The sequence below is a fragment of the Calidris pugnax genome, unplaced genomic scaffold (genome assembly GCF_001431845.1).
Source record: "Calidris pugnax isolate Ruff unplaced genomic scaffold, ASM143184v1 scaffold469, whole genome shotgun sequence".
NCBI classification, from domain to species: domain Eukaryota; kingdom Metazoa; phylum Chordata; class Aves; order Charadriiformes; family Scolopacidae; genus Calidris; species Calidris pugnax.
The window spans coordinates 172,891-188,057 of NW_015091303.1; the positions used below are offsets into that span (position 1 = coordinate 172,891).

Genomic DNA, 15,167 nt, shown 5'->3' on the forward strand with positions numbered 1-15,167 from the left:
CCTTGCCAGGGTCTGGTGGGGGCTGGATGCCAAGGCCTCACCTCTGCCCCTGCCTCTCTCCCAGGTGTTTGTGGGAGGCAGCATCCTCAGGGGCGGCCCCGTGACGGTCTGCAGAGACGAAGAGCTGAAGTGCCAGCCCGAGCCCTTGGTGATCAAGGTGAGTTCTGTGGCCTCTTTGCCCCCCGGGCTCCTTTGGACCTCTTTGGGGGAGGCAGTTGCTCTGCTGCCCCGTCCCTGCTGGTGCTTCCTGGTGCTAACACGAGTGCTGTCTGTTGTGCCTTCAGTGCAAGAGGGTGTACGGCGGCCCCTGCAAACTGCAGCTCAGCCTGGATGGCAAGAGGCTGTACGTCACCAACTCCTTCTACAGCACGTGGGACAAGCAGTTCTACCCCAACATGGTCAGGTGAGCACAGCTGGGAGGAAAAGGGGGAGTTTAGATTCAGCAGAGATGGTTTGATTTAGCAAAGCAGACCATGAGCTCCAGCACAAGGCAAGCTCCGGCCACCCTGTCACTCCGTGCTTTTACTCCCATCCCTTGAGACTCCAGGGACAAAAGGTGAGCACTGGTGTCTGTCACTGGTGGAGCCTTCTCCCTGTAGAAGCCAAGCTGTGAAGGAGAGAGGAGCAGGAGATGAAGTGCAGGGTCTCCTGATCAGGACCCTGGTTTCTTGTCTGTAACGGCTGCGCTCTTGTCCCCTGCAGGGAAGGCTCTGTCATGCTGCAGATTGACGTGGACACTGAGAAAGGAGGCCTGACGGTGAACAAGAACTTCCTGGTGGATTTTGGGAAGGAGCCCAACGGGCCTTGCCTTGCCCACGAGATCCACTTTGCCTGTGGGGATTCCACCTCCGATATCCTGGCCTAGGGCGCCCCTGAGAGACTCCCTCCTCCTCTCTCTCCTGTAGTGCAGCCGTTAGAAAAGAGCGTAGGGAAATTGGGTCTGGGGGTCCCCGTTCATTGCTGGAGTCTCGATTTGTGCTAAGGAGCCAGGGCAGCTCGGCCTCGTGCCAGGGTTTGGTTTGGGCAGAGCAGTGAGCAGAGACACAGGGCACCTTGTGAGAGCTGGTGTCAGAGCAGAGCCCTCCCTGGGGGCAGAGCCCGGGGCGAGTGCGGAGCTGTGAGGTGTGCAGGACACACAGTGCCTCTCAGCAGGTCCCTCCACACACCTCGGTTGGTTGCCATGGGCCTGTGGGCCACCTGCCTGGCCCTCCCCAGCCTCTTGGCTATTGCTCTCTAGTCCCGGGGCCGGCACAAGGTGTGGGACGCTCCGGTATGAGTCAGAGCTCGTTCACCCTTGAGTACTAAGGCAAGAGAAAGTGAAGTGCCCAGTTTGTCTGCGTTGCTGTTCTCCAGCCAGGTGGTTCCTGGATAGTCTTCTCCTGGCTCCCTGGCACGTCCCCGGGTCGCTCTGCGTCACCGCAGAAGGAATATGAAGTGCTTCGTTCTGAAAAGAGGTGCCTGTTTTCCTGCCACTGCTCTGCTCTTATGTTCTGCTTTAAACATGAATAAAATTGCTCATCGCATCAGCTGCATCCTCATGTGCCTTGTTTCATTGAAGCCTTTCCATGTTGTTTCCAGCAGTGGTTGGTGATTAGGTCTGGGGTTTATAAATCCCTACGACAGAAACACTGGCTGCCCCACAGTGGCTGTTGGTCCTCCTGAAGCCCAGAGGCTGCCAAAATGTGGATATAATGTGAATCCCTTTGAATGTTAGCTTCTTACATTTTGCCTTGGAAGAAAAGGTCTTCACTTTCTTCCATCACACTTCCCACACTTCCCAAACATCTTGCTACAGCTCCCCTGTGCACCATTGATGGTCCCAGGAGAAAAACAATCCCTTCTGGAGAACTGTTTGGTGGCTTCACTGCAGTCACCAAGGGTTCTGTGAGAAACTGTCCCCTGCGGGGCCTCTTGTCCCCGAGCAGGAGAGTGACATCAGACCAGGTCCTGAGCTTCAGGGGTGAGAGACATCCCTGGGGGGCTGCTTGAGTGGGACACCCCATTCTGGTCCTCCAGAGCTGCCTCGTTTGAGGGCCTTCTTGGGGGACCTCCCTGCTGTTGAGGGACCCCACAAAGCCTGTATGTGGGTAGAGGTGCCTCCTCTTCCCCACTGGCAGGAGGGCTCTGGCCAGCAGACACCCCCATCCCCAAGTCCAGGCCACTGAAGGTGGCTGTGCTGAGTCCACCCTGGAAACCCCTCCGTGGGACGGGGCCAGGCACCATCCCCCTGAAGGCAGGGAAGGGCTCCCCCACCGTGTGTTTGTGGGGTGTCCCTCACGCCGTTGACTGACCACCCTCTCTGCCTTGCAGGTGGTGGCCCGGCGAGGCCAGGACTCAGCCCGTGCTTTTTGCTGGGCCATGAAGATCAGCAGCAGCAAACGTGACCCAGCGCTTCCTTCTGCTCTGCCCAGGTTGGATGGACGTGGACATATTTCTGCTGGTACGAGCAAACTCCTTCACCCCCTCCAAGGCCCGTTCCCAGGTCTTTGGGTCCTGATTTCCATGTCTTGGGGAGCATGGGCTTTTCCTCCTCCTTGGGCATGAGTTCTCTGGAGGCTGGATGCTTTGGTTGTTCCCTCTAGTGGTTATTTGGAAGATCTTCTCCTTGGTGCCAGCCCTTCACAGCCTCCAACAGCTGTCCATGGGGACGGACACTGCTGGCATCCCCCCTCTTCCCTGTGGGAATTGTCCCCCCTATGGCACTCTTGCCGACCTGCCCCAGGGACATTCCTATGGAGGAGGCTGGAAGGTCCAGAAGAAGTTGGTAGGTGCTCATACCTGCCTTGACCTTTGCATTTAACCCCTGGGGCCTCCTGGAGAAACTTTCCTTGGTCCAAGGCAAGGTGGGACAGGGGGGACCGGGGCGGTGGGACTCTGCAGTTCCTCCACAGCGCGGGGTTGAGCGTCGAGCACGAAGCGACGAGCCCACCTTTCACTGAATTTCACTGAATTTTAGAGTTGGAAGGGACCATAGAGATCATCTAGTCCAACTCCCCTGCTGAAGCAGGATTGCCCAGAGCTAGAGCATGTTACTCAGGAGCATCCAGGCGGGTCTTGAAAATCTCCAAGGAAGGGGACTCCACACCCTCCCTGGGCAGCCTGTCCCAGGGCTCTGCCACCCTCACCGTGAAGAAGTTTCTCCTCATATTTGAGTGGAACCTCTTCTGGTCCAACTTGTGCCCGTTGCCCCTCGTCCTCTCACTGGGAACCACTGAAAAGAGTCTGGCTCCCTCCTCCTTCAACCCTCCCTTGAGATACTTGTAGGCATTGAGAAGGTCTCCCCTCAGCCTTCTCTTCTCCAGACTAAAGAGTCCCAGCTCTCTCAGTCTCTCCTCATCAGGGAGATGCTCCAATCCTTGAATCATCTTGGTGAGGTTGAGCCCAGACCATGTGTTTTTTGCTGGTGATCCTCAGGTGTGATGGGCCGAGAGCCCCTGATGGGCTGAGCTTTCTCAAGTCCTCGAGTCCACGCCTGGGGTGGGCACCTGGAGGGGACAGAGGCGGCGTGGGCGAGCCCCCGCCACGCAGCCCGGGCCGTCTGCCTGACGCCCAGCTCCGCCGCCAGCAGCAGGAACAGCCTCTGACTAACTCAGACGCCCCTCCTGCCCCCCCCCTCCCCGCCAGCAAATTAACATCCCACAGTAAACACTCATCCTGCAATTAAAAGAAACCCCGGCCCTCGCTTCTCATTTTTCACTTGCGATTAACATCTGCAACCTCGGAAAATCACTCCTGTGGTTGGGAAGGTGGCGCTTGCCCATCGCTGGTCGGGGGCACCTCCTCGGCCCTGCAGGGAGGCTGGAGAGGCTGCTTCCAGCCGGGAATGGGAGGAGAGGAGCCCCCTGCTTTCCCTGTGTGGAGAAGACCCCTCGTTTCCCCAGTGTGGGAAGGGGTGCGAGGTGCAGAAACAGCCCCGTCCCCTGCCCCTCCGGGAGGGGAGGAGGTTTGGGAAGCACTGAAATAGCTTCCCTGCACGCACTGTCTGGAGGCTGGAGGCTGCCCCGGTGCCTCCCACGGCCCCAGGCGTGTGGATCCTCCCCTCGGCGTCCCTTTTCCAAGCCCTCCTTCTCCCCGTCCTGCTCCCTATATATTGGAACCCCCGCAGAGCTGCGTCCTCTCTCTCTCTCGGCTCGGTCCTGGCAGGCAGAATGCAGGCAAGATCAGCTCCTTCTGCTGCTCCTCAGCAGACGAGGTCCTCCCAAGCCTCCAGCGTGGGTAAGAGATCTCTCCCTTGACACCCTTTCCAGAGGGCTCGGGGCTGTGGGTGCCTGGGTGCCTTCTGGCCCTTGGGCTCTGCGCCGGCGTCCTCCTGAACCCCTCGGGAGCTGGGGCTCCTGGCTTGGTTCCTCCGACACCCAGAAAGCCCAAAGTGAAAAGGAAGGTGGGGGTGAAGGTGGCGTTTTCTCTGGCCAGGAAAGGGGTGGTTGCAGGGGTTGGTGAGAGGAGAAGGGAGAAGCCAGCTGGAGGGGTGGCCTCTCCGTGCTTCCCTGGAGGAGCAGGGACAGGAGTGGTAAAAGGAATAAGAATAGAAATAAACAAGAAGGTGAGGCAGCAGAGCCCTCGCACAGTTTAGCTGGGGGTTTTCCCCCATCTCCTCAGCGGGGGGGAGGGATCCTCTTGGTGGTGGTTGTTTCCTACCAAGCTCTCGTTGAACTGCACCCACGGCAGTGCTCTCAGCAGTTTTGGAGCCCTTTGCAGGAGGAGGTGGGCAGGGTTGGCAGCGCCCCGGAGACCCGCAGCAGCGTGATGGGGGCTCCCAGGATGGTGCTTGGGGCTGGGGAGGAGGCAACGCCTTGAGCAGTGAACTTTTTGGGTGCAAACAGGGTTTTCTGTGCGGAAGTTTTCCATTAATGCCCCAAAGCAAGGCCCAGAGAAGTGCCCTCTCCCCTCCCTCTGCCTCTGGCTCCTGCAGAAGCTCCTTCAGGCAGCAGCCCAGCCATTCTGCCTTTCTCCCTCGCTGCCTCTCCTCCTCCTCCTCGCAGGAGAACCCAGAGCTCTGTGTCCCCTTGAGCTGGACATTGTCCCTGTGTGTGTTGAGCAGCCCTTTCTCTCCCCCATCAGGGCAGAGAAACGTGGCTCTGAGCCTGGTGCCTTTCTGCACCAGGAATATATCACTTTATCACTGCCTTTTTGAACCCCAAACCTTCCCAGGGGTCCTCTGGGTGCACGTGGACATCCTGCTTTGGGTATTGCCACAGAGGGGAGTGTGTGCAGCCACTCCAGAGGGTGGTTCCTTCAAAAAAGAGGGATTAAAAGAACTCACTGTCACCTATTTTCTGTTTTTCTCAATGCAGAGAAGTGTGGAGCGTGTGGTCCTGGCTACGCCTCGCCGCTGGATGCGATGAAAGGCAAGTCTGAGATCCAGGGCAGAGCCCTGCATTGTCTGTGATGTGGGTGACAATTAAATCACTGCTTTCAGGAGGGGTGTCTTCAATTAACTCCATTCTCCGAGGAGGCGTTGGGGAAGCGCTGATTTTGCTTCTGGCCCGTCCCGAGGCCAAACGCCAGTTGCATAAGGAGGGATGGTGTCGGAACAAACCTTTGTAGGTTCCCTGATGGCTTTGGGCTGGGTCACAGCCGGTGGCAAACTCACCTCTGGCCTCCCCCTGCAAAACCAAATGGGATTTTTAAGTTTCTCAGAGGCAGTTGTTTCGCCGTCGCCCCGTGACACCGGCACCAGAGCTAAACCCGGGGAGTGAGAGGGGATTTTTCATTGCACTCTGCTCCCCATGGCCATGATTGCCCTGTGACCAAACCTCCTTGTATAAAAGCCTCATGGGCTGCTTCCCTACGTGTCTGGACACTGCCGAAACGCTGGGGCTCTGGTGTGAGACCAAGGAATGCATCATCTCCAGCTATCCCTCCCTTAATCCGCTTCTCTAGGGTTTAGCAAACACCTCCTCGGGACCTCAGGGAGCTCTGGAGCTTGCTCACCATCTGTGAGTCCTACCCGTGAAACGTCTTTGAACCAAGAGTAAAACAAAGAGGGGAGTCTCTAAAACACCCCCATGTGCTGGCAGGGCTGGACAGAGATTGAACTGAACAGCAAACAGCACAAATCCCACTGACTCTGCCACCCTGGCAATTCCCTTGGGAATTATCTGGCTGCCTCAGCCGTGCCGAGTAACTTTGGCACCCAGGAGCTCTTCCACACAGAGCTCTGGCAGGTTGGGTGGCCGAGATGGTGGTGAGAAGCTCCTGGGTGTCCCTTGGATCCCTCGGTGGATGGGTGAGGATGGAAACTCAGTGCCTGGTCCCGTTGCCTGAATTTTGGTGGCACTGAAGCTGCGGGGATGGGATCCCCCGGCCTTTGGCAGCCGCTCTCCATCCCCAGAGTGACTCGGGCACCGCTGTGTGAGGGTTTACACACGGCAGAGCCAGCCATTACCTGTTTGAATCCAACCTGAAGGTCCCACATCCCCTCTCTCTCCCTGCTTCCCACCGCTCTCTCTTCCTCAGCATTTCCTAAACCAGTTCTTCCCCACCAGCCCCCGCTTTGGCAGCCCTTTATGCTGACACAGCGGGGAGTGAGCACCACCTCTGCGGTGATAAGGAGACGCCACGGGGTCTGAGTGGTCCCCTCTGGGGAGCAGGGACCTTTTCCCTTTCCCAGGGGATGCTGTGTGGGAAGGGAGCTCTTCTGCCTCTGCATCACAGCAGATTTTCACTGCTTGGGACAACCTGAAGGTCCCACATCCCCTCTCTCTCCCTGCTTCCCACCGCTCTCTCTTCCTCAGCATTTCCTAAACCAGTTCTTCCCCACCAGCCCCCGCTTTGGCAGCCCTTTATGCTGACACAGCGGGGAGTGAGCACCACCTCTGCGGTGATAAGGAGACGCCACGGGGTCTGAGTGGTCCTCTCTGGGGAGCAGGGACCTTTTCCTTTTCCCAGGAGATGCTCTGTGGGAAGGGAGCTCTTCTGCCACTGCATCACAGCAGATTTTCACTGCTTGGGACCACCCGGGGGCTTGGAGGGCTTCCTGCCCTTGACTTTAGCCTGGTGAGCGTTCTGCCTTAGCACTTCATGGGCTTGTAAGGCTTCTCCCATGGAGATGTGATGGAAATGAGACAGGAGGTGGTTTGATCTGCGTGACTGATAGGACTGGGGAAGGGCCGACAAGTCCTCGCAGGCACGGGGTGATCCCAGAGCCATGGGGTTCCTTAGGGACTCCGAGGTCTGGAGATCCCTTAGAATCATAGGATCGTCTAGGTTGGAAGGGACCTTAAAGATCATTGAGTCCAACCATCAACCTTTTGTTGGGCAAGGGCACCCTCAGACTGAACAAGCCCAAATCCCCACTGGGCAGCCCCCTCCCAGCTGAGCCCGTGGGGCAGCAGAGAGATGGGGATCCAGCTGCCCCATAGAGAGAGGGGGGAACACACCAGCCCCCTGGCAGGGAGACCCAGTCCAGCCAGAGACTCCTGCAAGGTTTTTATTCCATCAAACATGCTTTCTGCTGATGCTCACACAATGTTCCTGTGTCGGAAGGTCCCCGGGAGGAGATTGTGTACATTCCCTGCATCTACAGGAACACTGGGAGAAAGAAACCCGACTTTCTGGCCACTGTGGACGTCGACCCCAAATCTCCTCACTATTGCCAGGTACCAAATACCTTCTAAACCACCCTGGGAAGCAGCTCAGCCCTTGTCCTTCGTGCCCCCCCAAGCTGCCTGTCCAATTCTCCCCAAGACTCTGAGCTTTCCTATGCTTAGGAATGTAAAATCCCCTTGGCACCCCATTCTTGGCATCCCCTGGGCACCATCGCTCCCCTCTGTGGGGTGAGGCTTTGTGGGGGCACCCTGACCCTACGGTGGGGTCTGCGAGGGTCTGAGCTCCCCCCTCTGCCCATGATCCCTCACCGGGCAGGGGGAAAGATGGGGGTAAGTGGGTCTGGGGGCTCTGCAGGTGATCCACCGCCTGCCCATGCCCAACCTGGGGGACGAGCTGCACCACTCGGGCTGGAACACCTGCAGCAGCTGCTTTGGGGACACCTCCAAGAAGCGGAACCGCCTCATCCTCCCCAGCTTGATCTCCTCCCGCATCTACGTGGTGGACGTGGGGACCGACCCGCGAGCTCCCAGGCTTTTCAAGGTACCCTGGAGGTGCTGCCGACACCTCTGGGATCAGGGCTTCTGGCTGGGAGGACACCTTGGCAAAGAGGCTCTGGGGAACATCTAAGAGCTTTGGCAGGACCCTGACGTCGGGCTGATGGTACGGGAGGGCTCTGGAAGTTGGTTGTTCTTGGGCTGATGTGCGAATATTGAGTTCTCCATCCAGCTCCGTGCAGGAGGGGACCAGAGACCGTGCACCCTCTGCCTGGGTTCACGCTCTCTCAGCCCCTCGGCTGCTCGGCAAGTCCCATCTCAGGGCCAGGCAGCTCCTACAGGCCACAGGGTGACACTGGGCTTGTGATCCTGCTGGCCCAGGGCAACCTGGACTAACAGTGGCTGCCAACTCCCCGGCAGGTTGTCAACCCCGAGGACGTCTTCTGGAAGTGCAACCTGGGCTACCCCCACACCTCCCACTGCCTGGGCAGCGGGGAAATCATGATCAGTGTCCTGGGAGACCCAGCCGGCAACGGGAAAGGTACCCCAGTCCCTCCAGTCCTCCCAGTGCCCCGGGAGAGGGTGTTGGGGCAGGAAGAACAGTCCCCCCATCCTGGTGGCTTTGCCTGGGAGAGGGTGTTGGGGCAGGAGGAACAGTCCCCCCATCCTGGTGGCTTTGCCTGTTCAGCAGCCTGGTCTGCAACAGGTTGCTCTGCCTGTTGCTGCTTGTTTTAGAACATGTAAACTCTTAATCTGGATGGTTTCCTCACTATGGATGTGGTGGTTGGTTTTTGGACCAGGGGGTTTTATTCTGCTGGATGGAGAGACCTTTGAGATCAAGGGGAACTGGGAGAGAGGGGACGAGGTCCCCCCGATGGGTTATGACTTCTGGTACCAGCCACGTCACAACGTCCTGATCAGCACCGAGTGGGGAGTCCCCAAATGCCTGGGATACGGGTTTAACCCCAATGACCTGAAGAAAGGTGAGAAAACAGTTGTTTAACTGCTCCGGGGCAGAGATGCTGGGCAGAACCACAGGAAGGGCGAGTTTCAACCCTCTTCTGTTGGCAGTGAGAGCTGACAGTCTGACTGTAGCTACGATTGTCTGAGACACTTTGCTTGCAAAACGAATTTCACGCCAATTCCTGGCGATCCCATGAATTTGAAAAAAAGATGAGCCCCGTGAAACACCCCTTAGATGCAAGCACCAACCCGAGACAGTCCATACCTGCTGCTGCTCAGCTGTGTGTGGGGCTGGATTTTGGCCGTGGGGACGAAGGGTGAAGCCCCATCTCAGCCCAACCCCCCCCTCAAAGGTTAAACTGCCCGGTCCAGCGAGATGGTCCCCGTTGGATGCTGGGCACCTTTGCCAAGGTCCAAAGCGACCGGCGTGTGCTGGTGCAGGGGCTATGGGGGGGCTCAAAGGGCTGAGGAACCCATTGGCACATCTGCTTAAGACCCTGTGACTCACAGCAGCCCCTCTGATCCCCCCTCCCAGGGCGCTACGGACGCCGCCTCAACGTCTGGGACTGGACCACTCACGCCTACGTCCAGGCCATCGACGTGGGGGAGGATGCAGCCCCCCTGGAGATCCGCTTCCTCCACAACCCCGACGCCGCCGAGGGCTTCGTGGGCTGCACCATCAGCAGCGCCATCCACCGCTTCTACAGGACGGAGGTGGGTGCTCCCCTGGGGCTGGTGGAGGTCCCTCGGTGAAGCCCCTCTGCCCGCATCCCCCCCCCTCCTCCCAGCACAGCTCCAGTCCCCACCAGAGCACCCAGAACGGGAGCTGGTTTGGGGCGATCTCACCAGAGGACTTGTTCAGACTGGCAGCAGTTTAGGCTGAAATGGTTTCATTTAAAGGAGGTTTATTTATACCTTTGTTGTGGATTTACAACAGCCCAAGCACTACTCTCGGTGTCTGTTGTTGTGTGTAATGATGAACTGGGTGAGGAGAGAGAACACTTTCCACCAAACCAGCTAATCCAGCTGGAAAATTAGACCAGTTTTTGGCCCCCAAAGCCCTTACTCATGTCCCAGAGCCCACATTCCCCGCGGCGCTGCAGAGGTGAGGTTTCTTGCAGCTGAGCTGCACCAGAGACAAGAGGTGGTGGATACGTGCACGGAGCATCTGCCCCAGCATCGTGTCTTCTCCTGCCTCTGTTGCACACCCTGAGCCCCCCGGGGCCATGCTCTGTCCCCCACCTCCCACAGCGAGGAGACTGGGCGGCCGAGAAGGTGATCCAAGTCCCCAGCAAGAAGGTGGAGGGATGGCTCCTGCCGGAGATGCCAGGTCAGTGTGTCCCTGGGCCGATGCACCCCGAGGTGCTCCCCAGGTCCCCCAGGGCCCCCGGTGCCGGCCCTTTGTGCAGCTCTGCCGTACCTTCCCCAAGGCTTCATCACCGACATCCTCATCTCGCTGGATGACCGGTTCCTGTACTTCAGCAACTGGCTGCACGGGGACATCCGCCAGTACGACATCTCCAACACGCGCCAGCCCAAGCTGGTGGGGCAGGTGGGGCAGCGGCCACCTCCTGGTCACATCCCAGTGCTTTTCCTCCATCTCCTGGGCTGGGATCAGCCCTTCCTTGCCTTCTCGGCCACCCAGACCTTTGGTTTCTCGCAGGTCTTTGTGGGTGGCAGCATCTCCAAGGGAGGACCCGTGACGGTGTGCGAGGACCAAGAGCTGCAGAGCCAACCAGAGCCCTTCTTCATCAAGGTGAGCTTGGCCATGTCCCCAAAACCCCAGCCTGGGGAGCAAATCCATGAGGTTCTGCTCACCCCATCCCATGGGATGGACACGGCATCCCGTGCCGCCGGGCTGGGGGGTGGGAGAGGTGTCCCCTGGTCCCACAGCACGTCTGCTCCTCCCCAGGGGAAGAGGGTGCCGGGGGGACCCCAGATGATCCAGCTGAGCTTGGACGGGAAGCGGCTGTACGTCACCACCTCCCTCTACAGCGCCTGGGACAGGCAGTTCTACCCCGACCTCCTCAGGTAAGGACACCTGGACCAACGAGGATGATGATGGCAGCTCGTCGGGTGGGAGGTGTGGACCCCACAGCCCGGGGACCAAGTTTTGGCAACTCCTTGGGGCAGGTCCCTGCTCTATGGGGGGACAGGGGTACCTGGGACCCCCACCTTCCCCGCTGTCACCCCCGCAGGGAGGGCTCCGTCATGCTGCAGCTGGACGTGGACACGGAGCAGGGAGGGCTGACGGTCAACAGGAGCTTCCTGGTGGATTTTGGGAAGGAGCCCGAGGGGCCCTGCCTGGCGCACGAGATCCGCTACCCCGGTGGGGACTGCACCTCCGATATTTGGGTCTAGACACCCCCAAAACCCCAGCACACGAGGGCTGGGGGGGTTCCACCCGTGCATCCCACTCTTGCTTAAATAAACCCAGGGGTTGTTGTCATCCTCCTCCTCCTCTCACTGCTGCTCTCCTCGCCTCAAATCTCATTTTTAAGCTGTTTTCAGGAGTCAGAAAACAAACGTGTGACCAAACCAGGGACACGACACCACAAACCTTTCCTTAAAGATGGGATTTTCCTTTCCTGGCTTGGTGTTTTCTCCCAAAAAAGCAAAGCTGGTTTCCACGTCGGGTGTGGGAGTCCCTGGCTTGCACGGACACCTGCACACGCATGTTGTGTGCACACATACGTGCCATGCACATGTTCTGTGCGTACACACATATGTTGGAAGAGCAGCTGCCCCCCCAAAAAGTGTTCACACCCATCCCCAGACCCCCACATTTGGGGCAACCTGGGCCGGGGTGCGACAAGGGGGGACACACCTTGATTAAACTCATTAATTTAAGCAAAACAACCGCTATCTCTCGCCACGCACACATTACACGTGTGCGCACACACACACACGCGTTGCACACAAGCCCCGCACACGCCTTGCTTCCTCCTCCACCCGCCCCCGCCAATCAGAAGCCTGTTACTAGGCAGACTTCGCCCCCCGTCCCCGAGCCGCCGCCACTCAAGGAGACGGACGCCGCTTGTATCCGGGTAGGAAAAAGCGGAGCGACCAATGGGATTAAAGGAGGGCGCAGTATCCGGGCAGACCGGCGGGGCGGCGGCCAATCAGAAAAAAAAGAAAATAAAAAAATAAAAGAAGCGGCCGGCGCGGGGCCCGGTGGGGCGCAGCGCTTTCGGTTCCTGTTGCGCGCGGGGCGGCGGCACGTGGCGGGGACCGGAGGGGACCGGAGGGGACGGGACAGGCCCGGACCGCACCGGCGTGAGGGCCAGGCCGCGCCACGGCTGCAGCCGCCCGCAGGTGGGTGCGGGACGGGACGGGACGGGGCGGGGAGGGGAGGGGGGTGTCGGTCCGCTCCGGTGCCACCCCCGCCCCACCGGGCCCTCCCCGCCACCGGCAGCGCTGCGCTGTTACGGGGCTCCGGTACCCCTGGCCACCCCCGCGTCGGCCTCCCCTCCTGCTGTCCCGGTCCTCGGGGACGTGTCCTGCTGGTGGCCCTGTCCCCAAGGTCCTGGGGACCTGTCTTCCTCCTGTCCCTCTCCTTGGGGACCTCTCTCCTCCTCCTGTCCCTGTCCCCAAGCTCCTGGGGACCTGTCCTCCTCCTGTCCCTCTCCTTGGGGACCTCTCTCCTCCTCCTGTCCCTGTCCCCAAGCTCCTGGGGACCTGTCCTCCTCCTGTCCCTCTCCTTGGGGACCTCTCTCCTCCTGCTGTCCCTGTCCCCATCTCCCTGGAGACCTGTCCTCCTTCTGTCCCCAAGCTCCTGGGGACCTGTCCTCCTCCTGTCCCTCTCCTTGGGGACCTCTCTCCTCCTCCTGTCCCTGTCCCCAAGCTCCTGGGGACCTGTCCTCCTCCTGTTCCTCTCCTTGAGGACCTCTCTCCTCCTGCTGGCCCTGTCCCCAAGATCCTGGGGACCTCCATCCTGCTGGTGTCTCTGTCCCCATCTCCCTGGGGACCTGCTCTCCTGGTGTCACTGTCCCTGGGGGCCTCTGTCATGCTGGTGGCCCTGTCCCCAAGCTCCTGGGGGCCTGTCCTCCTCCTGTCCCTGTCCCCATCTCCCTCGGGACCTGCTCTGCTGGTGTCTCTATCCCCATCTTCCTGGAGACCTGTCCTCCCGGTATCCCTGTCCTTGGGGACCTCTCTCCTCCTGCTGTCCCTGTCCCCAAGCTCCTGGGGGCCTCTGTCCTGCTGCTGTCCCTGTCCCCATCTCCCTTGGGACCTGCTTTCCCGGTGTCCCTGTCCTTGGGGACCTCTCTCCTCCTGCTGTCCCATGTCCCTGTTCCCCTGGGGATCTTTGTCCTCCTGGTGTCTCTGTCCACATCTTCTTGGGGACCTGCCTTCCTGGTGTCCCTGTCCCCAAGAGCTTGGGGACCTTTCTCCTCTTGCTGTCCTCATCTCCCTGGGGACTTGCTTTGCTGGTGTCCCTGTCCCTGGGGACCTTTCTCTTCTTGGTGTCCCTGTCCCCATCTCCCCTGGGGACCTGCCCTCCTGCTGCCCATGTCATCCCTGTTCTCCTGTCCCCGTCCCCTGTGGGGCCTTGCACCCAGGACCCGTGGGACTGTCATGGTCCCCCTCAGCATCCCCAGCCCTGTGGGGACCTCCTGGCCCTCCTTGGTGTCCCCCAGCACCCCTGTCCCCTGCAGGAACAAGGTGCAGGTCAGTCTCTTGGGAACCTCCTCTCTTGGGACCACTGGGGACATTTCCATGTCCTTTGGTGGCCGGGGCTCATCCGTGGACCAGGAGGGACGGGGGCTGAGGGTGGGCGAGCTCTGGGCTGTGGGGCTCTGAAGGGGGGTTTCTTACCCCTTTTTTTTTTAATTTTTTTAGTGGAATTGTTGGTTTCCAGCTCCCGGCGGGCCCCGGATGCCATGGCTGAGGAGGACCTGAGCGCCCGGGCCACCAAAAAGGGAAGTTTGTCCCCCGGTGGCTCCCGGGGCTGCGCCACCGAGTCCAGCACCCTCCTGCAGGAGCTGAAGAGCACCATCTCGTAAGGGCAGCTCCTCCGGTTCATCCCGGTGTTGCCAAACGCGGGGTTAATTTAATAATATCAATTAATTGGCAGCCCCGGGGAGCACAGGGCTGCAGAGTGGCCCTGGTCTCCGGTGGTGTGCCCTGCTCAGCCCCAGGGCTGGGTACCAGGGCAGCCTGGGTGTAAATCAAATTTGGGTGTAAATCAATTTTGGGTGTAAAATCAATTTTGGGTGTAAAATCAATTCAGGGCTCCATGGTCACGTGGATGGGTGGGCTCCGACCCCGTGGGACATGGTTTTACGCCCGGGGTTGTGGGTGCCCGTGGAGAAGGGGTTGTGCTCACCCATGGGTGCCTCTTTGCTCTGGTGTCCCCCATCTTGGGGTGCTCCCGTGGGGTGTGGAGGGGATGGCGCCGACACTTTTCCTCTCTGTCCCTCCCAGCAAATCCGTGCAGAACAAGGTGGACTCCATCCTGGTGAGTTCCTCCTCGTGTCCCCACCTTCTCTCCTCTCCAGCTGAGCTGAACCCGGGGTTTTGCCTCATCCCCTTTCCCATCGGGTCGGGAGATCTGGGGGGGATTCACCCCAAAAAGCCCCCAAACACCCTGCCCAGGGGGGTGGCACCCACTCCCCCAGCCCTGCGTGGGGCAGCCCTTTCCCATCTCCTCCTTGCTCTGTTTGCCCGGTTACTTTGCCCGGTTCCACGGATGCTCTGCTGGCAGTGCCCCAGCAGTTCCTGCCCTAACGAGGGTTAACGAGGGTGCAGCCCTTCCATATTTTAACCTTCCTTTGTCTCTGGTCCCTTCTCCCCCTCCCCGTTGGACCCTTTGACCGTAGCAAGATGTCCAGAAGTTCTCACTGGGTGTAAATCAAATTTGGGTGTAAATCAATTTTGGGTGTAAAATCAATTTTGGGTGTAAAATCAATTCAGGGCTCCATGGTCACGTGGATGGGTGGGCTCCGACCCCGTGGGACATGGTTTTACGCCCGGGGTTGTGGGTGCCCGGGGAGAAGGGGTTGTGCTCACCCTTGGGTGCCTCTTTGCTCTGGTGTCCCCCGTCTTGGGGTGCTCCCGTGGGGTGTGGAGGGGATGGGGGTGTGGAGAAGGGGTTGTGCTCACCCATGGGTGCCTCTTTGCTCTGGTGTCCCCCATCTTGGGGTGCTCCCGTGGGGTGTG

General features: G+C 59.5%; 3 protein-coding genes across 4 annotated transcripts in view; all 3 read left to right on the forward strand.

Annotated features, from left to right (window-relative positions):
• LOC106899138 (selenium-binding protein 1-A-like) overlaps window positions 1-1,529 on the forward strand; it is a 9,117-nt gene extending 7,588 nt beyond the window's left edge. The window contains exons 6-8 of the mRNA XM_014960821.1: window positions 10-157; window positions 285-403; window positions 703-1,529. Coding sequence (XP_014816307.1) covers window positions 10-157; window positions 285-403; window positions 703-865 — 430 coding nt within the window. The 3' untranslated portion in view covers window positions 866-1,529. The remainder of the gene's footprint in view (window positions 1-9; window positions 158-284; window positions 404-702) is intronic.
• A 2,593-nt stretch (window positions 1,530-4,122) lies between these two features.
• On the forward strand, window positions 4,123-11,436 carry LOC106899156 (selenium-binding protein 1-A-like). 2 transcript variants are annotated; one of them, XM_014960839.1, is made up of 12 exons: window positions 4,123-4,215; window positions 5,295-5,348; window positions 7,489-7,601; window positions 7,906-8,091; window positions 8,466-8,586; window positions 8,846-9,028; window positions 9,544-9,722; window positions 10,260-10,338; window positions 10,439-10,560; window positions 10,672-10,764; window positions 10,921-11,039; window positions 11,207-11,436. In XM_014960839.1, exons 1-12 carry the CDS (start codon window positions 4,149-4,151, stop codon window positions 11,367-11,369), a joined length of 1,479 nt encoding a protein of 492 aa, XP_014816325.1. In that variant the 5' UTR covers window positions 4,123-4,148; the 3' UTR covers window positions 11,370-11,436. The 2 variants fall into 2 exon arrangements, with proteins under 2 accessions (XP_014816325.1, XP_014816324.1); XM_014960838.1 differs by having other exon boundaries at window positions 10,439-10,764.
• Window positions 11,437-12,195: 759 nt separating this feature from the next.
• Window positions 12,196-15,167, forward strand: part of RFX5 (regulatory factor X5) — a 9,162-nt gene continuing 6,190 nt past the window's right edge. The window contains exons 1-3 of the mRNA XM_014960822.1: window positions 12,196-12,323; window positions 13,848-14,007; window positions 14,433-14,466. Of these exons, the coding sequence (XP_014816308.1) occupies window positions 13,889-14,007; window positions 14,433-14,466 (153 nt within the window). The 5' untranslated portion in view covers window positions 12,196-12,323; window positions 13,848-13,888. The remainder of the gene's footprint in view (window positions 12,324-13,847; window positions 14,008-14,432; window positions 14,467-15,167) is intronic.

Excerpts from the sequence above, each read along its gene's own strand:
- LOC106899156 (XM_014960838.1), top strand. The coding sequence starts at position 4,149 with ATGCAGGCAAGATCAGCTCCTTCTGCTGCTCCTCAGCAGACGAGGTCC. Across the intron at positions 4,216-5,294 it reads CTCCCAAGCCTCCAGCGTGG|AGAAGTGTGGAGCGTGTGGT; the intron begins GTAAGAGATCTC and ends TTCTCAATGCAG. Across the intron at positions 8,587-8,845 it reads CCCAGCCGGCAACGGGAAAG|GGGGTTTTATTCTGCTGGAT; the intron begins GTACCCCAGTCC and ends TTTTTGGACCAG.